General features: G+C 43.4%; 1 protein-coding gene across 2 annotated transcripts in view; it reads right to left on the bottom strand.

Annotated features, from left to right (window-relative positions):
- Positions 1 to 1659: 1659 nt before the first annotated feature.
- tmem132e (transmembrane protein 132E) overlaps positions 1660 to 20325 on the bottom strand; it is a 294983-nt gene continuing 276317 nt past the window's right edge. For both annotated transcript variants that reach the window (XM_069539842.1, XM_069539841.1), the window contains exons 8-9: positions 10384 to 10578; positions 1660 to 6727 (exon numbers count right to left, since the gene is read on the bottom strand). In XM_069539842.1, the coding sequence (XP_069395943.1) occupies positions 5657 to 6727; positions 10384 to 10578 (1266 nt within the window). In that variant the 3' untranslated portion in view covers positions 1660 to 5656. The remainder of the gene's footprint in view (positions 6728 to 10383; positions 10579 to 20325) is intronic.

Below are 20325 nucleotides of genomic sequence, written 5' to 3'. Positions count from 1 at the left end.
TCACCATGTTTTATAGCTGCTGCTGCTGTAAAAGGATCATTTCTCTATCGTTAGATAAATAAAGTTTATCTCATCTTTTTTGTGGAACTTTCAGGAATCACGAGAAGAAGCAATAATAATGTGTATTTTTATAGACAACAATAAATAAGAACATCAGTCGAAACTGTAATATTCAATTTAAATATATTCCTGTTTGACTGTGCAGGTCTGGGTCATTGGCGATCAGCCGTCAGCATCTGTCTCTTCAGCCTCGTGGACGCACTCTTTCTCTCCTAATGACCCGCGAGCCTCGTCTGAGTTCACAAGACTTTGAACTAACAGAGTAAACACAAGCCAGACTTCAAATGAAACGCTCCGAGTGTGGATCTTGTGAACGGGAGCAGCTGAAGGAGTAGAACTGCGATGCAGCAGAAGCTGGTTGAACTCACGTCTGTGCAGGATCTTCATGCCACTGCAGCGAACGCCTGCAGACCGGCCACAGCGAGGGGGGGAACAGCGGTGACCCGTGGACTTCAAACACTGGTAGGACTCGTGCCAGGATCTGATCAACACGCAGGGACACATGCATGGATGAAGGTGTCTCATGTGAACTATACTGTACAGTTAAAATGAAACCAGGATCTCTGCTCTGCTGTTGTACCATGCTGCCGTCAGCCACCGCAGTTTCAGTCTGCAGCTGCGTCTCAATTCAGGGGCTGCATTTAAAGACTGATTGCATCCCAGCGCCTCGACCAGCCCGTCCCGTCTCCAAGGTTTTTTTTTCAAATGCAGCCAATAAATGTGTTCTTTCATCCTCCGAGAAACTACGGCTTCACTGTGCTTCGGCGAAAGAACTGTTTTTCGAAGAGGCAGCGGTGACGGCAAGCGACGAGACATCTGATGCTCGAGTATCAGGCTTCACCTCAGATTAACAGCTGTGTTAAAAACCAACGGGCACTGAAACGCTCTTGTTGTGTTCGGTTGCAGCTTTGTTGCTAAGCAACAGGAATAAGAGCAGGACACGCGGGCGATGCAGATCACGGGAAAAAAAAACCCCTCTGTAGACCAGACTTCAGGTTCATTCAGTTCTTTCAGTTCAGCCTTCAAGGTTTACCCATGAAGACCAACTCTGTCTGAGGCCTCACAGGGACCGAGCTTACGCAGATTATATGCTGGACTCATTTGAGATCAACATGACCTTTGACCTTTGACCACCCAGGTGTAATCAGTTATTCCATGAGTGTGAAACATTTGGGGTTATCACAAGGCCTTCAGCTCGTTTGTGCGTCCAACTGAATGTTCGAGCTTAATGTAAATGAATGGACGGACTGACGGACGGACAGGGAACCCAAAAACATTCTGACTCTGGCCACTGGCTGTTGCGGAGGCATTAATCGGTTTGTTGTGAAAGTTAAAACAATGTTTAAGATGTAAAGTGCAGAAGCAGAATCATTACCTCCGTACAGTGTATAAATCAAACATGTTTGCATCAGTCCTCTGGTGAAGTATTAAGTGGCCAATGAGCCGAATCCTTCAAGGTTAGAGCGTTCTTCATGTACGAGGCGACTGGGGCTGAATCCCTGATAACATCTCTGCTCACGCAGCCGACATCAAGAAAAGCAAGTTTGATAAATGCAGAAAATACTCATTCAGCAAATGAAGCAAACGGACAAATCGCTTGTGTATTGCATTTTCTTTAGTACTTTACATTTAACAGGAAAATACGAGGGTTTGTTTTCGAGAGAATACATGAAATTTAACGGTGCTCTGTACATTAACATATTATAGTCAGTGTGGTGGTAACTTGGCACAGCCAACTGAGTCGTGCACATCGTGCACAGTTTCCACAGGGAGAGCAGGAAAATACAATTCAAGATCTTCTATTACATGTTGTTAAGAAGACTAAAGTTTCTATTAGCAGCGTAAAGACAATTAAAAAAATAACCAATGTATGCAGCGTTACTGAAACAGCATTACAAAAAAATGAAAAAACTCAGACGAAAGCGAAGTAGGATGTAAAAATGATCTATAAACCAGAGTTTTTCTGTTTGTATAATATTATGTGCAACATATTTACATATTGTGTGAATAAAATTGTCGGGTAAAACTGGAAAAACCGTAACCAAACAGTGAAGGAAGCTGCTATTAGACACTTAATCCATTACACTGATGCCATCAGATTGAGGCTGACAACACTAAACACAAAACAGCCAGTTTAAGTTAAGGAGCCTACATTCATCCTGAGACACGGAAAAGTTAAAAAAAAACAAAAAAAACAACGCTTCCAGCTTCTCTCAGTTTTCATGGCAGATCGAGTTTGATGCTGTGGCTGAAGGTCGAGCTTGGACTCGCAAAAACAATGTCTCATCCTCTTTTTCTTTGAAAAGATGTTAACACAGATTATTTTACAGCTCGTTGTTCATTTTCAAACACATGGAAAATAAAGCGATCATGCAGAAAACCAAAACCTTTAAGTCCCAATCCAGGATTTATCGAAAATATCAAATGTGGGTGAATATATATTTACATGTAGAATATTGAGAGGGATGGTTTACCGAAGGAAAAGAATCTCTGAGCGTCTTGTGGAAAAGTAAAACCTGTTTTTACAACGTAGCTGTGAGGACGATACTGTCGTCTTCAGATCCTGTTTAACAAAAGTATTCAGCTGTTTCATGTCATCGTCCAACGAGTAAGGAGTTTGGGAACTAAACAGAAAACATGACGCTGGTATTTCTCGTATAACAGCACTTCCACAAGGAGAACGATTCTGGATTGGGACTTTAATGAGGCTGCTGGGGCTGAGAGGCAGGAGGGATGGAAAACAAAACGAACAGAGCTTAGCGCACATCATCACCACAGAGAAGTGACACTGGTTTTCTCAGCAAAGATCTGTCAGTCAAGTCAGTTAGCACAAAATGATAAGAAAAACCCGAGCCCTTAGAAGCAGCAGAGGAGAGAAATTAAAGGAAAGTGACACGGAAACAAAATGTCTGTCTCGTAGTTGCTTCATTAGTCCTGAAAAGATCTTGTTCCGTGTGAGATCTGAGCTGGAGGAGCATCAACCTTCCAACGTCGTCTCCAGTCGTCCACACCAGTGTTGAAAATTCACTGCAGCTGCAATTAAATATACAAACTCTGCCCTCGTCATGAGCTCAGCTACTCTGCGTCTGGCTGCCTCGCAACCTCCCGTCGAAATCGCACTTTCTGCTCTTTCCGAACTTTCCTCTCTGTTTTCGTTGTAGTGTCGTGTTGTCAGTCAACCCTTAAAGTCGGGGTAAAGGATTTTGTCTCTAAACACATTAGACATGTTAGAAAATAATCACTAGGATCATGTGAGGAGACTAATCTGTGAACGACTGACATGTGTTCGTATCTCTTTTGTGTTTGGGATTTTTTTGGGGGCGCGCTAAGAATCGAGGCTCAGCGACGCATGAGCCCAACTTAGCACAACCCCTCCTGCACGACTGTGACGATGTATATAAAAAATAGAGCACGTTAGCATCAGTGATTCTCCTGCTGAATTGTCTGTTTCAACACCTACTACAATTCGCTAGCTAGCTACCTCCTGCACAATGCATCGTCCCCCGCATTCCAGAATATGCAGAACAGGTCTTCTCACTTGAACTTCACAAGAAAGAGGAGATGAAAAAGAGGAGGTGGACTGATGGAGAGACGAGGATTGTTGCCAGAACACCTGCGTTTACACTGGGTCACTTTCATGGTGGACAACTCGGATTCACGATTTAATCTGCTCCCACTGGCGAATGGGGCCGAACGTTCTTGTTCCGCAGATGAGCGTAAGCTGCCTTGTGTGCTTGTGATTGTGTGTAAAGCAAATGTGGGCGGGTTTGTCTGAGCATTCGGATTTCCTACCAACACTGTTTGTTTCAGCAAAAAATGGAAAAAATATTGAAAAAGTCACACTTTCTGTTTTCCTTACGAAGATCGTTTCAGTTCAACATCGCAAATTAGCGCTTCTGCACAAGAAAACCTGCACTCGACCGCCACTGCTGTTCTCACTCACTCTGAATTGCCAATGAAGCCAATCAGCATCCTGAGATTCTTGTTCGAACAAATCCTCCGCAGCGTCGACACAGCCCCGAGCATCACAGACGATTTATCCACCAGTCAGAGCCGCGAGTATCTGACCCCGTGAACGAAATTCAGCCAAAGCAAATCTGTGACCCCCCCCCCTTTGGGTAAGATCTCATATATCAAACATAATGGGGATTATATACGCAACACAGTGGGTTTGAAACACATCATGACGACATGGGATGACCGTGAGTTAAAGGATGGAGCAAAATCAATGATTTATTCAGTAATCTTCTTTGTGGGCGGACGACATTTTCCTGCAGAGTTTGGAGGATCTTGTTTTCAGCGAGAACGTTTCCAACAATACCTCGTAAGTTTTTCATTCTCCCGACGGCCGGGTTCCAGCCTGAATTTAAGGAGGGCAAATAAATCATCGGGAGATCCCATCTGTCGCAGTTCCGATGCAAAGCAAACTCCCGCTTTCTTCAATCAAATGCGACACCGGTTTTTTGAAAAGCTACAGTTCTGTCAAGACGTCACTGAGGCAAACGACAAGACTATAAAAGTTTCAAGACATCCGCCAGCCGCACACACTTTCTCTCAGTCGGAGTAAGTAACGTGTTAAATGTTCGCGCCGGAGGTGACTCCCGCTCGATACGATATATACATATACTAGAGAGAGGAATGTCTGCATGTAGGCCTGACATGGCATGCGTGTAATGCATGGTAACATATTTACTTCTGCGGTGTGTATGAATGATTATATAATTACAATACAAACATTTACAAATTTGGAAAAAAGTTGCTGATTGTGCCTCGGGATCCCCTGCCATGCAAAGACTGTAAGAGATCCTCACGATACACAAGCTCTTTTCTATTTATACCTCATGCTGGAGATCAGCTGTAGTATTCTACACGGTCTCTAGCTGTGGCGAGGAAACGTGTCTGTTGACGTGAACTGTGACCATTTTGATAAGGCATTAGATTCGATGGGGACCAGGAGGACTAGCTGTAGGGCACTGTTTGAGACTACCTATGAAATGTAGAAAACTCGAAAGAATGACCATGAGTACAAATCATGAGTGTGCTGCACCGAGAACAACAATGAAAGAAGGTTTTGCCGTTAAAAGAACCATTTTTCCTACTTTGGCAAAAAACAAAAGGATTTTTTTTTTAAAACTTTCGTGAGAGTCTTTGACAGTTTCCTGTTCATCAAAGGCCTCTTAGTTTGGCGTAGGTACAGTCACTACAGAGTCCCAATGAACCAGCAAACACGTGGCTCGAACTAAACCTCCTGTCCACATCAGGCTGTCTCTCCAAACTGGTCCCGGAGCAGCTCTCACGTCGGGCCATGGCTCGGCTCCCCCGGTGAAACACATATTTCCTGTAGCCACAGTTTTTTACAGATTTCTCCAGTGATCGAGATCCTCCGCTCGAGTCTTTGGCTTCCTCCGTTCTCTTCTGTGTGAGCGTGTATGAGATTACAGCACTGTGCAAACTAAATGGAACAGACCTTAACCGAAACAACAATTGGCCTTTTAGTTTGTGAAAAATTACCTTTCACAGAGGTGAAAAAGAGAAAAATAGAAAGTAACGTTTCTTTAGAAAGCCGAGAGCAGTGCTTCACACTGCACCGCTTATCTCAGGCTATTTCTTTTATTCTGCGCATGTAGTCGTGCAGTTCCTCTGGGTCTTGAAAGCCCATATCTTGGCAAACCCACTGAATGTCCTCCTCATCTGCAATGGGGATGGAGTTGTAGGGCAGCTCCTCTGTGGGGAGGGTGGTGAAGGTGGTGAACTTCACTCTCTTGCGCTTGGAGGTGGGTGAACTGGCGTCCTCGCTGTTCTCCTTCGTGGAGCCACCAGAGCTGCCGTCACCTCGGCCGTGGACCTGGCTTTGAACGCTAGTCTGGGAACTGCCACTGCTGTGGTGGTCGCCGTGACAGCAAGTCTGTACGCCCTCCAAAGGGTTACTGGGACTTTCTATCTGCTGCGGCGACAGATCGCACTGGGCCCTCAGTGGTTGGCCGTTTCCCAGGAACACCCAGTGGTGGGAGTGGTCCATGTTGGCCTGACCTTCTGGCGGAATCCGCTTGTGTCGGTATTTAAGCACAAAGACGATGCAGTTGATGAGAAAGACTAAGATGGCGAGACAGAAGACTCCCAGTAAAGCATACATGCCAATCTCGAGGTCGGTCATGTTGCGAGGTGAATGCACAAAGTCGTCTTCCTCCTCTTCATCACTCTCAGTCGGTTGCTCCTGATTGCTAATCGTGGGGAAATTGGTGTAATCGATGGGAACACTGGCAGGCTGCTCGTTAGATGTCTCATAAACTCTTCCATCAATGTTCGGATCAATGATTGTACGTCTCGTGACGGGCGCCAGTTCAATCTCGCCCTCTGTGGTGGCCTCTTCCTCAGAGTCTTCCTCTGGGCCAAACCGGACCTTCGCATAAACTGCAGCCGATGCGATGACGCTCTTGCGTTTCGTCTTCTGGCACGCCTCACAGATAGTCATTTCTACACGAATCATGTCACCAGATCCCTCCCCCTCCGCCACCACCACGGGCCAGCGCTGCTGAGGCTCCTGAGACACGGACACCACTTTGTCGTCCAGCGTGGAGGCATTGAGGTTGTAGTCTTTGGGATCGAAGTACGTCAGGGTCGCGGCTGTGTTGTCGCTGAAAAGCATCCAGATAGAAAAACTGGCTTCCTGTTGAGACAAAAAGACAGAAATAGAATATTGATTAGTTAGTTTCTCTAAAATAACTTTCTGCAACCATTTGTTTTTTAAATGTTCAGTGTCATCTGTCTGTGTATTTTCTGTTCTGTCGTGTAATTATATGTTTGTCTTTATGCGAGGGAATGGATGTCCTGGGATGTAAGACATATTTCAGAAAGGATTCTAATCTAATCAAATCTATGCTTTTCTCTCACATGTATATTTTCATACAGATATAAGTAATTCACAGAAAAACAAAGCTGTGGCTCTGGCACTGTTTATATTTCCCTAAAGAATCCTTCAATGGTCCATTGAGTCTTTCTGAGCTCTGGATTTCAATGTCTGATCCCGACCGAGCCTCTGAAGTTCTGGACCTGCAACAATCACTAAATCGTGAGCGTTTGTGAACATCCACAGTTCCTCACGCTCGGCTCAGGCCCCGACAGGCACACGGACGACCTGCCTCTGATGTGCGACCCAGAAAAAAAAAAAGCACTTTTAAGCACGGAGGACGACGAGGTGAATGTCTGCGTTGTCCTAAAACACAGCTCCGCTCTGCAGACAGGTGGACAGACGTGGGACATGCAGCAGCGGGTGCTTCCAATGATGCTGCATTGTCCGTCTCTTCTTGGTTTGTTTGTGTTGAGTCTCATTTTGTGTTCTCTGTCACTGCGTCTCCGCTCCCCTGCAGAGACGCCGGATGAGATGCACGCTGGGTATTTGACAACATTGATCTGCCGCACAGTAAACCGCGACACCGGCGACCATGTAATCAAAACGCGTTTGACAGTCCCCTGTGTTTACAACTTGTTTCAACCAACAATTATCGAAGCTGACAAAGAGGAAAAAAGTGACGTTTCTAAAACAGAGCCCGACACGTTGATGTCTCCTCTAACAAAAGACAGGTGCACGCTGCGTCATCTCAGGGTAAAATTCAGTCCAGTTTGGGAGATGACGGCTTTGTTGTGATGGCGTTCCACCAGGAGCCAATCCCCCATCATCTCAGGACGACACGATGAAGACAGCCTCTGATACGGATGATTTGAATAATACATCGAACGACTCTGCTACGGAAAAAAATCTGACGGAGGGGAGAATAAATGTGTGTGGGTGTTTTCGACACCGACAAAACAACTGGCACCTGCTGTTCCATGAAGATCTGATGCAGGGACGTAGGAGGTGATGAGTGTTGGGTAAGACTATTGCTAAAAAAGGGGGGTGGGGTGGCACTATTCTTTTTTTGGGATCTAACCTACTGTAGTGCTGGAAAATCTAAGTATTTCGAGTCGTGATTTGAGGAGAAAGTATAAGGAGGCTTTGAGAATGAAGGCCTCTGTCAAGGTTAATGTCAAAGCAGCGTTTCCCATTAATGATGAAGGCAACCGGTCATTTTCTACTTTGTCCTGTGTTTTTTTACTCTTCACATAAAGTTAACAAGATCTCTAACTTAGTATTTTGCTCTTTTGCTGCATTGTATACCTGTCTGCAGCGTTATTTACCATGTGGTCACTTACTGGACCCTTCATAAAGTTGTTACCGTTCACGCAGACAGAACGGAACACAGTCTACGGAGTGTGTGTACCTGTCGCTTTCTGTCAGTTACGTGTCGAACACGATCAAACATTTACTTATCCACTAAACAGGCAGTTTCGTTTCACAATCTTTTTTCAATTCTCTTATTTTAGTTTTCCTCTGATTTGTGTTTTATGGCAGCGGAACGTATGTGTGAATGTAAAATTAACATTAACGGCTTGAATTATAAAATCTGTCAAAAACTGCATCGACTTGAAAACTGATAACATCTTATCAAGTTGCTCATTTGAACAGAGATGGTTTATGATGAACCTTCGAATAGTGACGCTCTCGGTTCTGAAAGAACTTTGTCAAGTGGAAAAGAGAATAATGCAGAGGGACCTTGATTTTCCAACAATCCCCATCCATAGTTTATGTGTTTCATTCATTCTGAGAGTAATAGAGGACGTTTCGAAAGTTTTCCTGTGAAACAGAATCAAATGGCTTGAAATAGCTCCGGTGCTCCTCTGAGAGCTTTGCCGGCAGAGGAATTGGCTGCCTTTTATGGCCCGGCCTTGGAGAGCACTTAGGACAATACATTACAATAATTAAATTTCAAGGTAGCCAAGAAGCGGAAAGCAAGAAAAATTGGAATTTAATGCTCGCTTCTCTTTCACTGATGCTTGATGTGGTTGTCGTTGCATTTTTAGCGAATCACGGGCCAATGAAAGGGCAGAGCAGAAGCTCAGACACACACACACACACACACACACACACACACACACACGTATCCCTAGGTGAAGCGGGGCTGCCAATTAATTCTTTGAAGTGAATGGCTGTGATCCCTTTTCCTTTGTGGGGAGACGGAGGTAAAGAGAAAACACTAATTTCTGATTTTCCAATTTATATATATTTTCAATCCATTCTGGCAATTATTCAATTAAAGCACAATATATGAGGAATTATTAATATTTGGAAATATATTAGCTCGGGCTAACGTGGAGTTTTATATTAAAACAGCACCGATGACAGTGAAATGTTCACTGTGTCCTTGCTGAAAGATTAAGCTCAGAAATAATTTAATTACCGAGAAGTGAAAGAGATGCCTGTTTGTTGACGGAGCCACTGGAGGGATTTGCAAATAATCTTTGTTTTACCTCTCTGGAGACACAAATAAGGAAACTCAATACTCAAGTGTTAAAAGGGAATAGGACGTCTTTTTAGCAATGACACTGAAGCACAACTTATTCAAAAAGATCTAATGTGTTGCCTTCGTGTTGGTTTGGACGTCAAGTATTAGAAAATTAACTTTCACATTTTCTCAGTATTTATTTGAAGACTTGATTCACTGTGTTTTCTGCCAAACCAACAGTTATTAACGTTGGAGCTCAACCACAGTTACTTTAAGCCTTTCAGTGACCTGGATATTTTTACTTCATCCTTATTAATGATGTATTTTCAACCACACGTTGTTAATTTTTTCAAAATAAAATGAACTTTACATTTCAGGCAGCTTTGGATTGAAGTCTTCCAGGAAGCAGACGAACGATATGCACAGTTTCCATCTTTAACTCGTTCGTATGTTTTTGATTTCCATTACATTTTGTGGAGTGGTGGGAAATAAGCCAAGGATGGAAATGTCTTCACTTAACATTACTGGATGGGGAATTAACCTGTTTCCTGAAAATCAAGATTGTATACAACTACACTGCAACAGCAAAATACAGCAACATGCTAATTTATGTGTTTAGCAAGTAGAAAGAATATTTTAGTGGGTTTATAATTAAATAAAGAAAAAGGTCACAGTGACGGTAACCTTTCCTAACCATAGACTGGACTGTGGAATCAAACCTCTGGTGGGACATCCACCGGGATTCTGCTGTACACATTCAATCATTCATTCAATAAAATTGTTGCTGAACATTTGTCAGACAGCGATTAACTTTCCCTGCAAAACCTATTTGCTGCAGGAGCAGGGTAGTGTGAGGACAAATGTTTTCTCCCTAGATTGGATGTGAGCACCAATAATGTGACCGTGGGAAGATGTTTGAATATAATACACTGTAATATAATGAATTGTAATATAATATGATATAATATTCCCTGTAATTCTCGTGTGATAAATGATGCCGTACCTGTTTGGGAGCGGTGAGCGTCTGAACGCCGGTTGCCTTGGCCACCATGGTGTGGCTGTTGCCGGGGCTGGGCTGCAGGGACAGGGTCAAGCCCGAGACGGCGTGAACCCGCAGCTCGGTGATGGAAACCTTGTCGTCTGTGACGGAGAACGCAGACTCTCCCAGCACTGCATCGACCGCCAGCGGAGACTCCACCTGCGGAGGGAAAACAAACCCCCTTTTTATTGTTTGTCCTCATGACAGAGGGACGTCGTCCAGAATAGACAAGAGCTTTATTGTCTTTCTGAAGCTCATAAAGACCGTGACAAGCCAATTTTGGATTAAAGTGCTCTGAGCTGATGTTTGCTCCAGTCCGTCTAGAATCCATGTGTCAACGCCTCTGTGCCTATCATCGTGAAAAACAAACAAACGTACAAAAAAAAAAACCACCCACTGGAGATGGAATCAATCTGTAACCACACAACGAAAAAAGTGCAATCCAGAGCCGTCACCTCCTTTTCAAAGTGACAGCTGGCAGAAACACTTGTGCCCATCTGAGCGTCTCCTTTTCGAGTAATGCCAGGCTCTTTGTGTGTGTGTGTGTGTGTGTGTGTGTGTGTGTGTGTGTGTGTGTGTGTGTGACAGGACTCTGGACCCGGTACTTTAAACACTTCTAAAACATTTCACTTTGCAATCGCGACGAGAGGTCGTGAGCGACTTGAACAATGTGAAGGGCAGTTCAAGCCAAGCAGCAGCCCGGTCCTGAGAGTCGTCTTCTCGAGGATTTTATGTAGATCGGAGTGGAACGATGGAGCTCTGACAAGTTCCCCCAATCATTCAGGGCTCCATTTATAATTACCATCATGCACTGCGAGATTGTGAAACACGACACTGCTCATCAAAAACACGTTTTATAAATGAATGAATGAATAATCAAGTGGTGAAAATGAATCATTCTGGTTCTTCACCTGAAGGACGCGAGGGAAGACGCCGACTGTGTTTTTCGATGCTTTCCACGTAATTGTTCTGATCGTTCTTCGCTGTAACGCCGCCTCTGGCTCAGATCTCGGTTGCCACATAATTTGGTGCAATGTAATTCGTCACACGGAAAAAAAGCTCGAGCCAAATCATCTGCGGGAACCGATGCATCTGCAGGTGTCTGGTTTTATTAATTTGGTCTCAGCGCGTTATGATTTCTGTCGCACTCAAGAAACTCGTAAACGTCCTCTCTATGATCAATCCATCCGTTTATTATATAAACTGCTTATTCTACGGGGTGTTGAGAGGCTGGCGCTGTCCGTCACAGGGCCGACAGAACCCAGCAGAACCCGGAGAACCCAGGGGAAACGAACGCACATTTAAACTCCACACTGACCCTGGAAGAACTCAGAGTTTATGGTTTGCAGTTGCTCTTTTGGACGCTTGAACGTCCTTTTGAGTTCTTTAATTTTTTTGCCCACTTCGACTTTACTCGTGAAAACAGAAGTGAATTGTGATGCCGTTGCTTCGCTTGAGGAAAGTTCATCTTTAATGCTGCAACAAAGGAAAAATGTCTTGTTTAGAAAGTCCAGGGTCAAGCTTTAGTCCCTGTGTTGTGTTGTGTTATTGTGTTTGGGGCCTTGTCGGCAGAAAATAGAGATTTCTTACTATTTTAGTGCAGATATCCACACACGTAGCTTCTCTGTCTCTTGGAAACGTATATTTATGTCTATTCATTTGCACCTTCAGTCCTTTCTTCTATTGTCTTTGTTCCAACATTTTGTCCTGATGACTGTTTTCTGTTGGATGAAAAAGGAAAGAGGAAACTGCTGCACCACACTACAACTATAATGCTCCTTTCTAATGTCCTCCCAGCTTTCAGAGGTTAATGGTTGGATACGATTAAGTGCTGCCATTAGCTGAGAGTCCTCCTGCAGCCGTCTCCCCCTGCAGCACCTCAGCTCCTCTGCCCTTGACATTTTTTGCTTTATGAATCTCACTGAGTGAACTGTAAGACTCGGAACGAGATTCAAGAGATTTCAGTGACAAAGGTGTTAAGTGTCACTGCTGTAAACACAAACACTCGGTCTCCCACAGCAGAATTTAAACGTCATGTCCTTCACTGCTCGCGTGCGAAAGACAAACTCCAGAGAATAACCGAACGCAATTATCCAAACATTTTACAACAAAGGTACACAAACATCTAAAAACAGAACGTTTTAGTTTTTCATCTTTTATACGTTTTCATTTTTAAGTGTTTTTAGGGCAGGTGCAACATTCAACTCACTTTTATTCTGCGTTATGGTTCTGGGTCTTACACGATGTGTCCTTGTGCAGCGTCTCTTTTTGTTTTTTGTTCTGCAGCTGCTGCAGCACTTTGGCCCAATAACAAGAATATTTGATTTGACTGAATGTGCTTTTCTTTTTTGGAGATGATTGAATGAATGAATACACCAGAGCGGAGAGTTGTGCAACACACAAACGTGCACAGATTCAAGCACACGCATGCACGCACATGTCGGCCTTTTTTTTCTCTCCCCCTTTATCTTAATCTCCAACACCACAGCCAAAGACCAAACCTCCGCCACTTTCCACAACAGCTCCAGATATGATCGACAGACGGTCGAATCATCTCTCGCTCTCTCTCTTTTTTGATTTTCTTTCAGCCAAAATAAAACCTGAAAAATCGACCATAAGAGAAACACGTTCCCTTCCACACAGTCCCCCGCTCCGTCTCTAATCTAATCCTAATCCAAACCGTAACCAAGTGTTAACCCTTTGAAATCTTTCGGACTGGAACGATGGTTTCAACTTAAAACGTGTCCGCACAACCGTATGAAGACGTGAGCGTGTGTGTGCGAAGCCTTGAGGCCGGATAGTGAAATGATGCATAAATAAAGTTTAAAGATTGTTGCCTGATAAATCTCTCACTCTCCAGGAGCTTTTACTGCCTCGACTCAAATATTTGCGTAGTTGTGGAGATTTTTTAAATCATATTTTCGAGTCTATTTCATCGGGAGTGCTAATAGAGGTGAACGTTACGGGTCCTCTTTTATCGATGGCGACGGAGAGGTGAAGGTCGCGTCCTGAGCAAAGTCGAGTGTAAAAACACTCGTCTGTGCATAACTCCTGCTGAGGTCAGAGCGAGTACACCTCCGCCACCGAAAACTGCTCACAATTGATTTTTCTGCTATTTCCTGTAGCATTTGGCTGCGGCTGATATTTTCACAGGGCAATTAAAATGTCTAAGAAGAAAATCCAACACAATTAAAATCAATATCGGCGGCTGCGTACAAATGTCAAAACACGATTCACCGCATTGTACATTGATCGCATTGAATTTAAAAATGTAATCAGAATCTAATGTTGTTCGGGGTCACATGATCCGACCTGGAGACATCGTATGTCGGCTTTTATTCCTCTGTTGCCATGGAACCGATTTCATGGATAATTAAGAAAAACCTACACAAGCAGAGCGAAGCAGCGTTTGAAACTCCTCCAGTCTCGACTGCTTTTTGTTTCCAGAGTTTTAACGCACAGACCTAAAAAAAAAAAGCCCATTTAATACATGTTGTGCTCGCCTGTATGTTTTCTCCAGATGCACCTGAACACAACCTTTTCAATATTCAGAGTTAAAGAGAAACAATCCCAAACACACAATTAAAATATAAATATAAATATAAATATTCTGAATCAATAAGACGCCAAGCTCTCTTTTTCTAAGATTTATATTTAAACATGGCTCTTGGCACTTTCCGCCCTCTGCTGCCAAAATATTAAAAGAAGCAGAAACAATCAAATATATTATTTTATATTTTAAGTTCAAATGCTGCATTTCTCCTCATGAGACGCTGCATCGAGGCTCAGTGGTTTTAAACCGTGACGTCTCCTTCTCCGGCCGTCTCTTCATTATCAAACCAGGCTGAAGTTCTGTCTCTGACCCGACGTCGGTTAAAGTCCTTCGCTCGCTCGTAAGTGATGTTGAATGTGGTCGGAGCTGAATCACTGAGGTTTAACGCGGCGGAACGGTCACACCTCATTTAAGACTGCGGAGATTGTCAGTCAGTCGGATCCAAAAGGCTTCTTCAGTTCCGAAGAACTGAGGAAGAGGCTTTTTGGATGAGAATTAAAAACTCCTCAGTCGAGTCCAGTTGATTTACGACAAGATGTTCCTCATTGAAGATGTTTTGCAAAGCACCTCAGGTTAATGTGAGCGGCTCCACCTGCGATCACCGAATTATCTTCAACGTGACGACTCACGCCACAATTTTTCAAAATCAGCCACCGGAAGGAAAATGTCTGTTCTGAACTCTCTGAGGAGAAAATGAAGAAAACTCAAAGCAACACGATGCAACTTCTTTACTTTAAATTAGCGGCTTCAAAAACAGTTTGACTGGATCAGTTGACCTGTCGTGAACTAAACTTAAATCTCAGCGCATGAAACGTGTGACTTGTTAAATATCAACACAGACGAAGTGTGAAGTCGATGAGACGAGCGGCTCTCAGGGGATGTGAACTAAAGACAGTTGATATTTATAGTTGATGATTCCGTTGATGAGACTTCAACCATCAGAATCAGCTCCAGCAGGTTGAAGAGTAAAACTGAACTGAAGAGAGTTAGAAGTTCTTAAAACCCAGAGTTTATCTCCAATATTCAACTTTTAACTTTTAAGAGTTCGGTGGATTTGTTACAGCTGCAGCTCATCTGGTCCAAGAAGCCGAGAATCATGGGTAATGTCTATGAAAACCACACGTCAGACACGGAGGCCGACATAATTAAACACGTCTTCCTGCAGAGGGCGCAGTTTCTCAGTAAAAGTTGCGAAGTGTTCCTTTAACATTTAATGATGGTGGAGTTTAGTCGGCGTGATCTGAAGCTGAAATGAGTTTGTTCACTGGATGTGGCTGGTGATAGTTTTAATTATCGAGTCAGTTGAACTTTTAAAGCTTTTTATTAATTGGCACAAATAAGTTTTGCTTCAGTGGAGATCACAGAACGATCCGTCAGCCCGTAAAACTTTGAGCAGAAGCTCAACAGAGACAGACAATGCCCTGAGTTTATTATTTATTCTCTTGGCACTGATGCAGCGCTCTGTTTTTAAAACAATATGAGTGGGGGAGGGCTGCTGGCACTCGAAGACGGAAATTAAGCTTCACACACTCTTTTGTCACGTTGAAAATAAAAAAAAACCCAGGAGACAGATTTTCTCCCCGACTGTCATCAATTTCTGATGTCTGTGATATTTTCCGTTGTGTGTTTGCTGATGAAGTGATCAATTCCGTTTTTACTTTCCCTCAGCTTCATTTATTTCGGGCACAGTTGATGATTCCTTAAATTTCTCTCGATGTCCCAGTGAAACTTGCACAGGTTGAGAAAACGTGTGTGAAGCCTCAAGATACAAATACACGTGTTCTTCTCATACTTGCTTGTGCATCCGGACGTCCTTGTGGTGAAGTGTCTGCGTGGACGTCCTTGTCCGTCCACACAGATCTCCGTGTAAATGTCTGATGTTAAAAATAACGCATCTCTTGTCGACACCACTTGTACACGACATAATTCCTTTAATGTTAATGTCTGAATGTAATTTAACAGTAATCAACGAGTCAACGTTGTGACCAACCAGCTCGCTGACGTTGAGACATTTCATATGAGAGAAACATCTGAAGTCAAGTCTTGGACCAGCGGGCCGACATCTCCGCCCCTGGAGCCACGCTGCTAGCACATGAGCAGGCGTCACCATGGCAACCACCTGCCATGGATGTTCCAGCCGCTTCATGCATTGGCAATAATATCCTTTACCGACATTCCAGGATTCACTTTGGAATTGAATTATATCCTGTGTATTGACTATTTTTATTTCAGATTTGTTTCTAATTGTGAGCCTTTCTTTTAAATCAGAATCTAACATTGATTTACTTTGAATGTGACCATTGCTTTAAAGTGTGTTTTAAAGATAAACTATAGAACGACACTCACCACGTCCACATCGGTTATATTCAAATTTTGATCCGCACCAAAATACACGTAGCTTCCACCGAGTTTTGTGGAAACAGGTTCAGGAGTTTCTGCGTAATCGTGCTGACGAACAGGAAACGACAGAGGCTACAACGTCACCTCGTTAGTGGAGGTAAAAAAAAAAACAACAACTAATCCTCAACCGAGTCTGTTTCCTTTTCTTCCACAACGCTGCCTCCTCTCCGGACGGCCTCGATCATTAGCATCTGAAAGAGCCGGCACCTCTTCCCCCGAAAATAAACCAATGCTATTTTGACCAAATCGAATCGTCTGGGCTGAATATTGAATCATGGCGACTCATGGCGAGTAACGAATGCCGAATGTGTCCCACGTCTGTCATCTGCATTTCTCTGTGCAGCGAGGAGAGGTCAGCTGTAGTCGAGCGGCTCCTTCCAGCTCTGCTCCCAGTTGAATTCGTCATCGGTGCTGCCGGCGGCGGAGGTGAAGTGAAGCACGAAAGTAGTTACACTTTACATGTTCCTCATCTCGGAGCTTCTCAGGCTGTCACCGGCGAGCACGCGGCTCCGAGGAGCTGTGCACGTCGTCGTGTTCGAGGCCTGCACAGGAAACCGCGGCACCATTTCTCTGCCGTCGGGAGGAAACATCTGAGCAACGATGGGTCCGAGCGGCGGGTCGACGCTGACCGGCGCATGTTACTCGCATCAAATGACATTATCTTTAACACACGACGTGCTCGTCTCTAAACCTCACGTTCAGTTTACGACACGGGGACAAGATTTATTCATGCAAGATTTCATCATTCATTATCAATCATTAACACCTTTTTCTTTTATGCACCGAACAGACTTTGCATTTCAAACTGAGCGCAGATGATGATGTAAGATCTGCAGAGGTTAGGCTTTCATTTTGCTTTACAACACCAGGACTCGCTCTTTCAGGTTAAAAGCACGTGTAAATCACAAAGTTGAGCAGCAGCAGCGAGGACACGTCGTTCCCGTTAATTGAGACGCGGTAGATTCACGTTCTAAACCCACAGATGTCGTCTGTGTGTGATGACGGAGCCTGGTGGGAAATTGCACCAAACAGAATGTGACATTATATAAAGTGAGTAAGCTTTTTTTTTTTTTTTTTCTTTTTAAATTCAAACTGCAGGGACTCTGGGAAATAGTTTTTTTTTTTTTTTTTCCCAGAGTCCCTTGAGACGACCAAAGTGAGAAGATGTGGAGCGTAGTTGTTCTTGTTTTTAACAAACGCAAACACAGCTTCATTCGGCTGGAAACTCTACAGGAGTGTAAAGAAAGAGAAGAAGAAAAGCTGAAAAGTCAAATGAGGTATTTGTGGTATATGGTAACTTCAGCATTTTTCTAGATTTTAAAGAAAAAAGTTAAACATACAGAATATTTACAGAGGTTAAAGCAGGTGTGACGTTTTGACTCCTTTTAGATTAGTAGATTTAATAAATGATTGTTTCTTCACTTCATGAATCTAAACATCGAGCTCAATCACACGCGTGTTCAACAGAATCATTAAACAAGTCTGAATAAAAAAAACCACTGGATCTTCAGAGGACGAGCTTCAGCAGATTAAACCTCGATTCTGTGGACTTAAGAGACAGATCAATTTAGTGTGTTTATCTTTTAAATTCGACGAGCTGCAGCCTTCACTCTGTGGGATTTATGGTCATTTCTCATTATGCTTCCCTTCAGTATAATCAACACTGACGAGAGCTGATATGTATCCGGCCTCTTTATGCTTGTTTGCACAAGATACAAAGTGCTTCTCTTCCGGGAGGATGAACTGATGAAATACGAATGTAATACCTCTTGAAACGTGGTGGAAAATGAAAACATAACCCCCCCCCCCCCCCCCCCCCGCTCTCAACTTTCACCGTCCTGTAAACTTTCAGGCAATTACACAGCGTCCCACGACGCAGCAGAGTAAGTGGGTGCAGCCGCTGCAGAGTAAACCTCTGAGACCCCCCCCCCCACCCTGCGAGGTGACGGCTCCCACGACAGTGACTGAGTCTGAGTCGTCTCCGCCGTCCTCCCACGATAAAATGACTTTCCCGCACATCGTGAACTTAATTGGACGGATCAAAGTGGAGTGGGCTGGGGAGACGGAGGGACGAGCAGTGAGACGTCGCTCTCGTGTGACACGTTGGGACGGAGGTTGGGACGTGTGACTCTGTTTACGTTTATAGGACATGATGGGCTCATCTACGTGTTTTCAGCTACAGACCGAGATGAGACACATCGTCACAGGGAGAGAGGACGATTTCATCATGTTGCATTTATACAGTTTGTTTCTATAAATCTTCATATTTATATTTTTGTGTATTTGTATATACGAGAATATAATCTTTGGTTTTGTTTAATTTTCTATTTATATATGTTTATAATTCTATCTATCTATCTATCTATCTATCTATCTATCTATCTATCTAATCTATATCTATCTATCTATCTATCTATTTGTATGTCTGTCTATCTATCTATCTATCATCTATCTATCTATCTAATCTATATCTATCTATCTATCTATCTATTTGTATGTCTGTCTATCTATCTATCTATCATCTATCTATCTATCTATCTATCATCTATCTATCTATCTATCTATCTATCTAATCTATATCTACCTGTCTGTCTATCTATCTATCTATCTATCTATCTATCATCTATCTATCTAATCTATCATCTATCTATCTATCTATCTATCTATCTATCTATCTATCTAATCTATATCTACCTGTGCGTCTATCTATCTGTCTATCTATCTAATCTATATCTACCTGTGTCTATCTGTCTATCTATCTATCTAATCTATATCTACCTGTCTATCTATCTATCTATCTATCTAATCTATATCTACCTGTCTATCTATCTATCTATCCATCTTTCCACCTCTCCATCATATAAGTGTTTCTCTCTCTCCAATAACTCCATCCTACAGGGGGCGCTGTTGCTCAGTCAAAGTGCTCGCAGCGTTGCTCTACAATCAGCCAGTGAATGAATTAACCAGCGAACACAGAGTTCGGATCATAGACTGCATATAAACAGGTTCAGATACACACTCAACAGTTTTCTCCTTTTAAAGCAGCTGAACACTGAAGATTAATTTCCCTGTGAGATCTTCCAGAGATGATTGTGTTTCCATTCTGCTGCTTGTTTGCAGATATTAATTAAATAATCTCTGCTCCGAGGACCGACTGTGAATTCTGTCCAAGTCTGGCTTTTCACTTTGAGAGGCAGCTATTGTTCAGTAATCCTCCGGATTAAACGCCCGACTCCCACCGGGTTTGGAGAATTCTTGGAAAGTTCACGATTCTGCTCCGTAATCACTGAGTATACACAGTTTTTTTTTTTTTTCTTGGCCCAATTAACACCTGGTATCTTCACAGTTTAACTTCTCGACCGTCTGTAATTTTATCCTTTGTGTTTAAAAGAGACCTAATTTAACTTCGAGATAATTTATGCGGTGATCATCGGCCCTCCTTTTCGAAAACAAAGAAGTCAAATGTCTGGAATATTGCAGCTAGGTGGACAAAAGCTGCTGCTTTTCTTTATTCATATTCATGAGCTGGTGGACAATTTGAATCAATCTCCCCGAAGAATCAAAGACTCATTCAAACCCTCTGACGGACGGAACGTTTCAGTGAGAGCGTCATTGTTGAGAGTTACACTGTTCATCTGCAGGAAATCAGCGCGACGATTTCCAGTTAATTGTCGAGTGAGCTCTGAACGGCAGCTTTCAACTGCTTTGTGCTGCCAGTTCCTGTGAAGCATCAGCCAGCGGAGATCTCGCGTCCGTTCCCTTCATGGTGTTTCAACACGAGGCGTTCAGGGACGTTCGCTCGCACCTTCAGGGACCGAGGGACCGAGGCGGCCGGAGTTTTGATTTGATCACTGATGTTTTGTGAAGTGACGTCCTGCTGTGAACTCCAAGGACACGTAAAAATGACCTCTAATGTTATCTGCCATGTTAGCATCTGTTAGCGCTGTCGCCTC

The sequence above is a fragment of the Paralichthys olivaceus genome, chromosome 15, assembly GCF_024713975.1.
Source record: "Paralichthys olivaceus isolate ysfri-2021 chromosome 15, ASM2471397v2, whole genome shotgun sequence".
Lineage (NCBI taxonomy): Eukaryota > Metazoa > Chordata > Actinopteri > Pleuronectiformes > Paralichthyidae > Paralichthys > Paralichthys olivaceus.
Note: the sequence above shows the minus strand (reverse complement) of the source record. Positions and strands in the feature narration are given on the sequence as shown.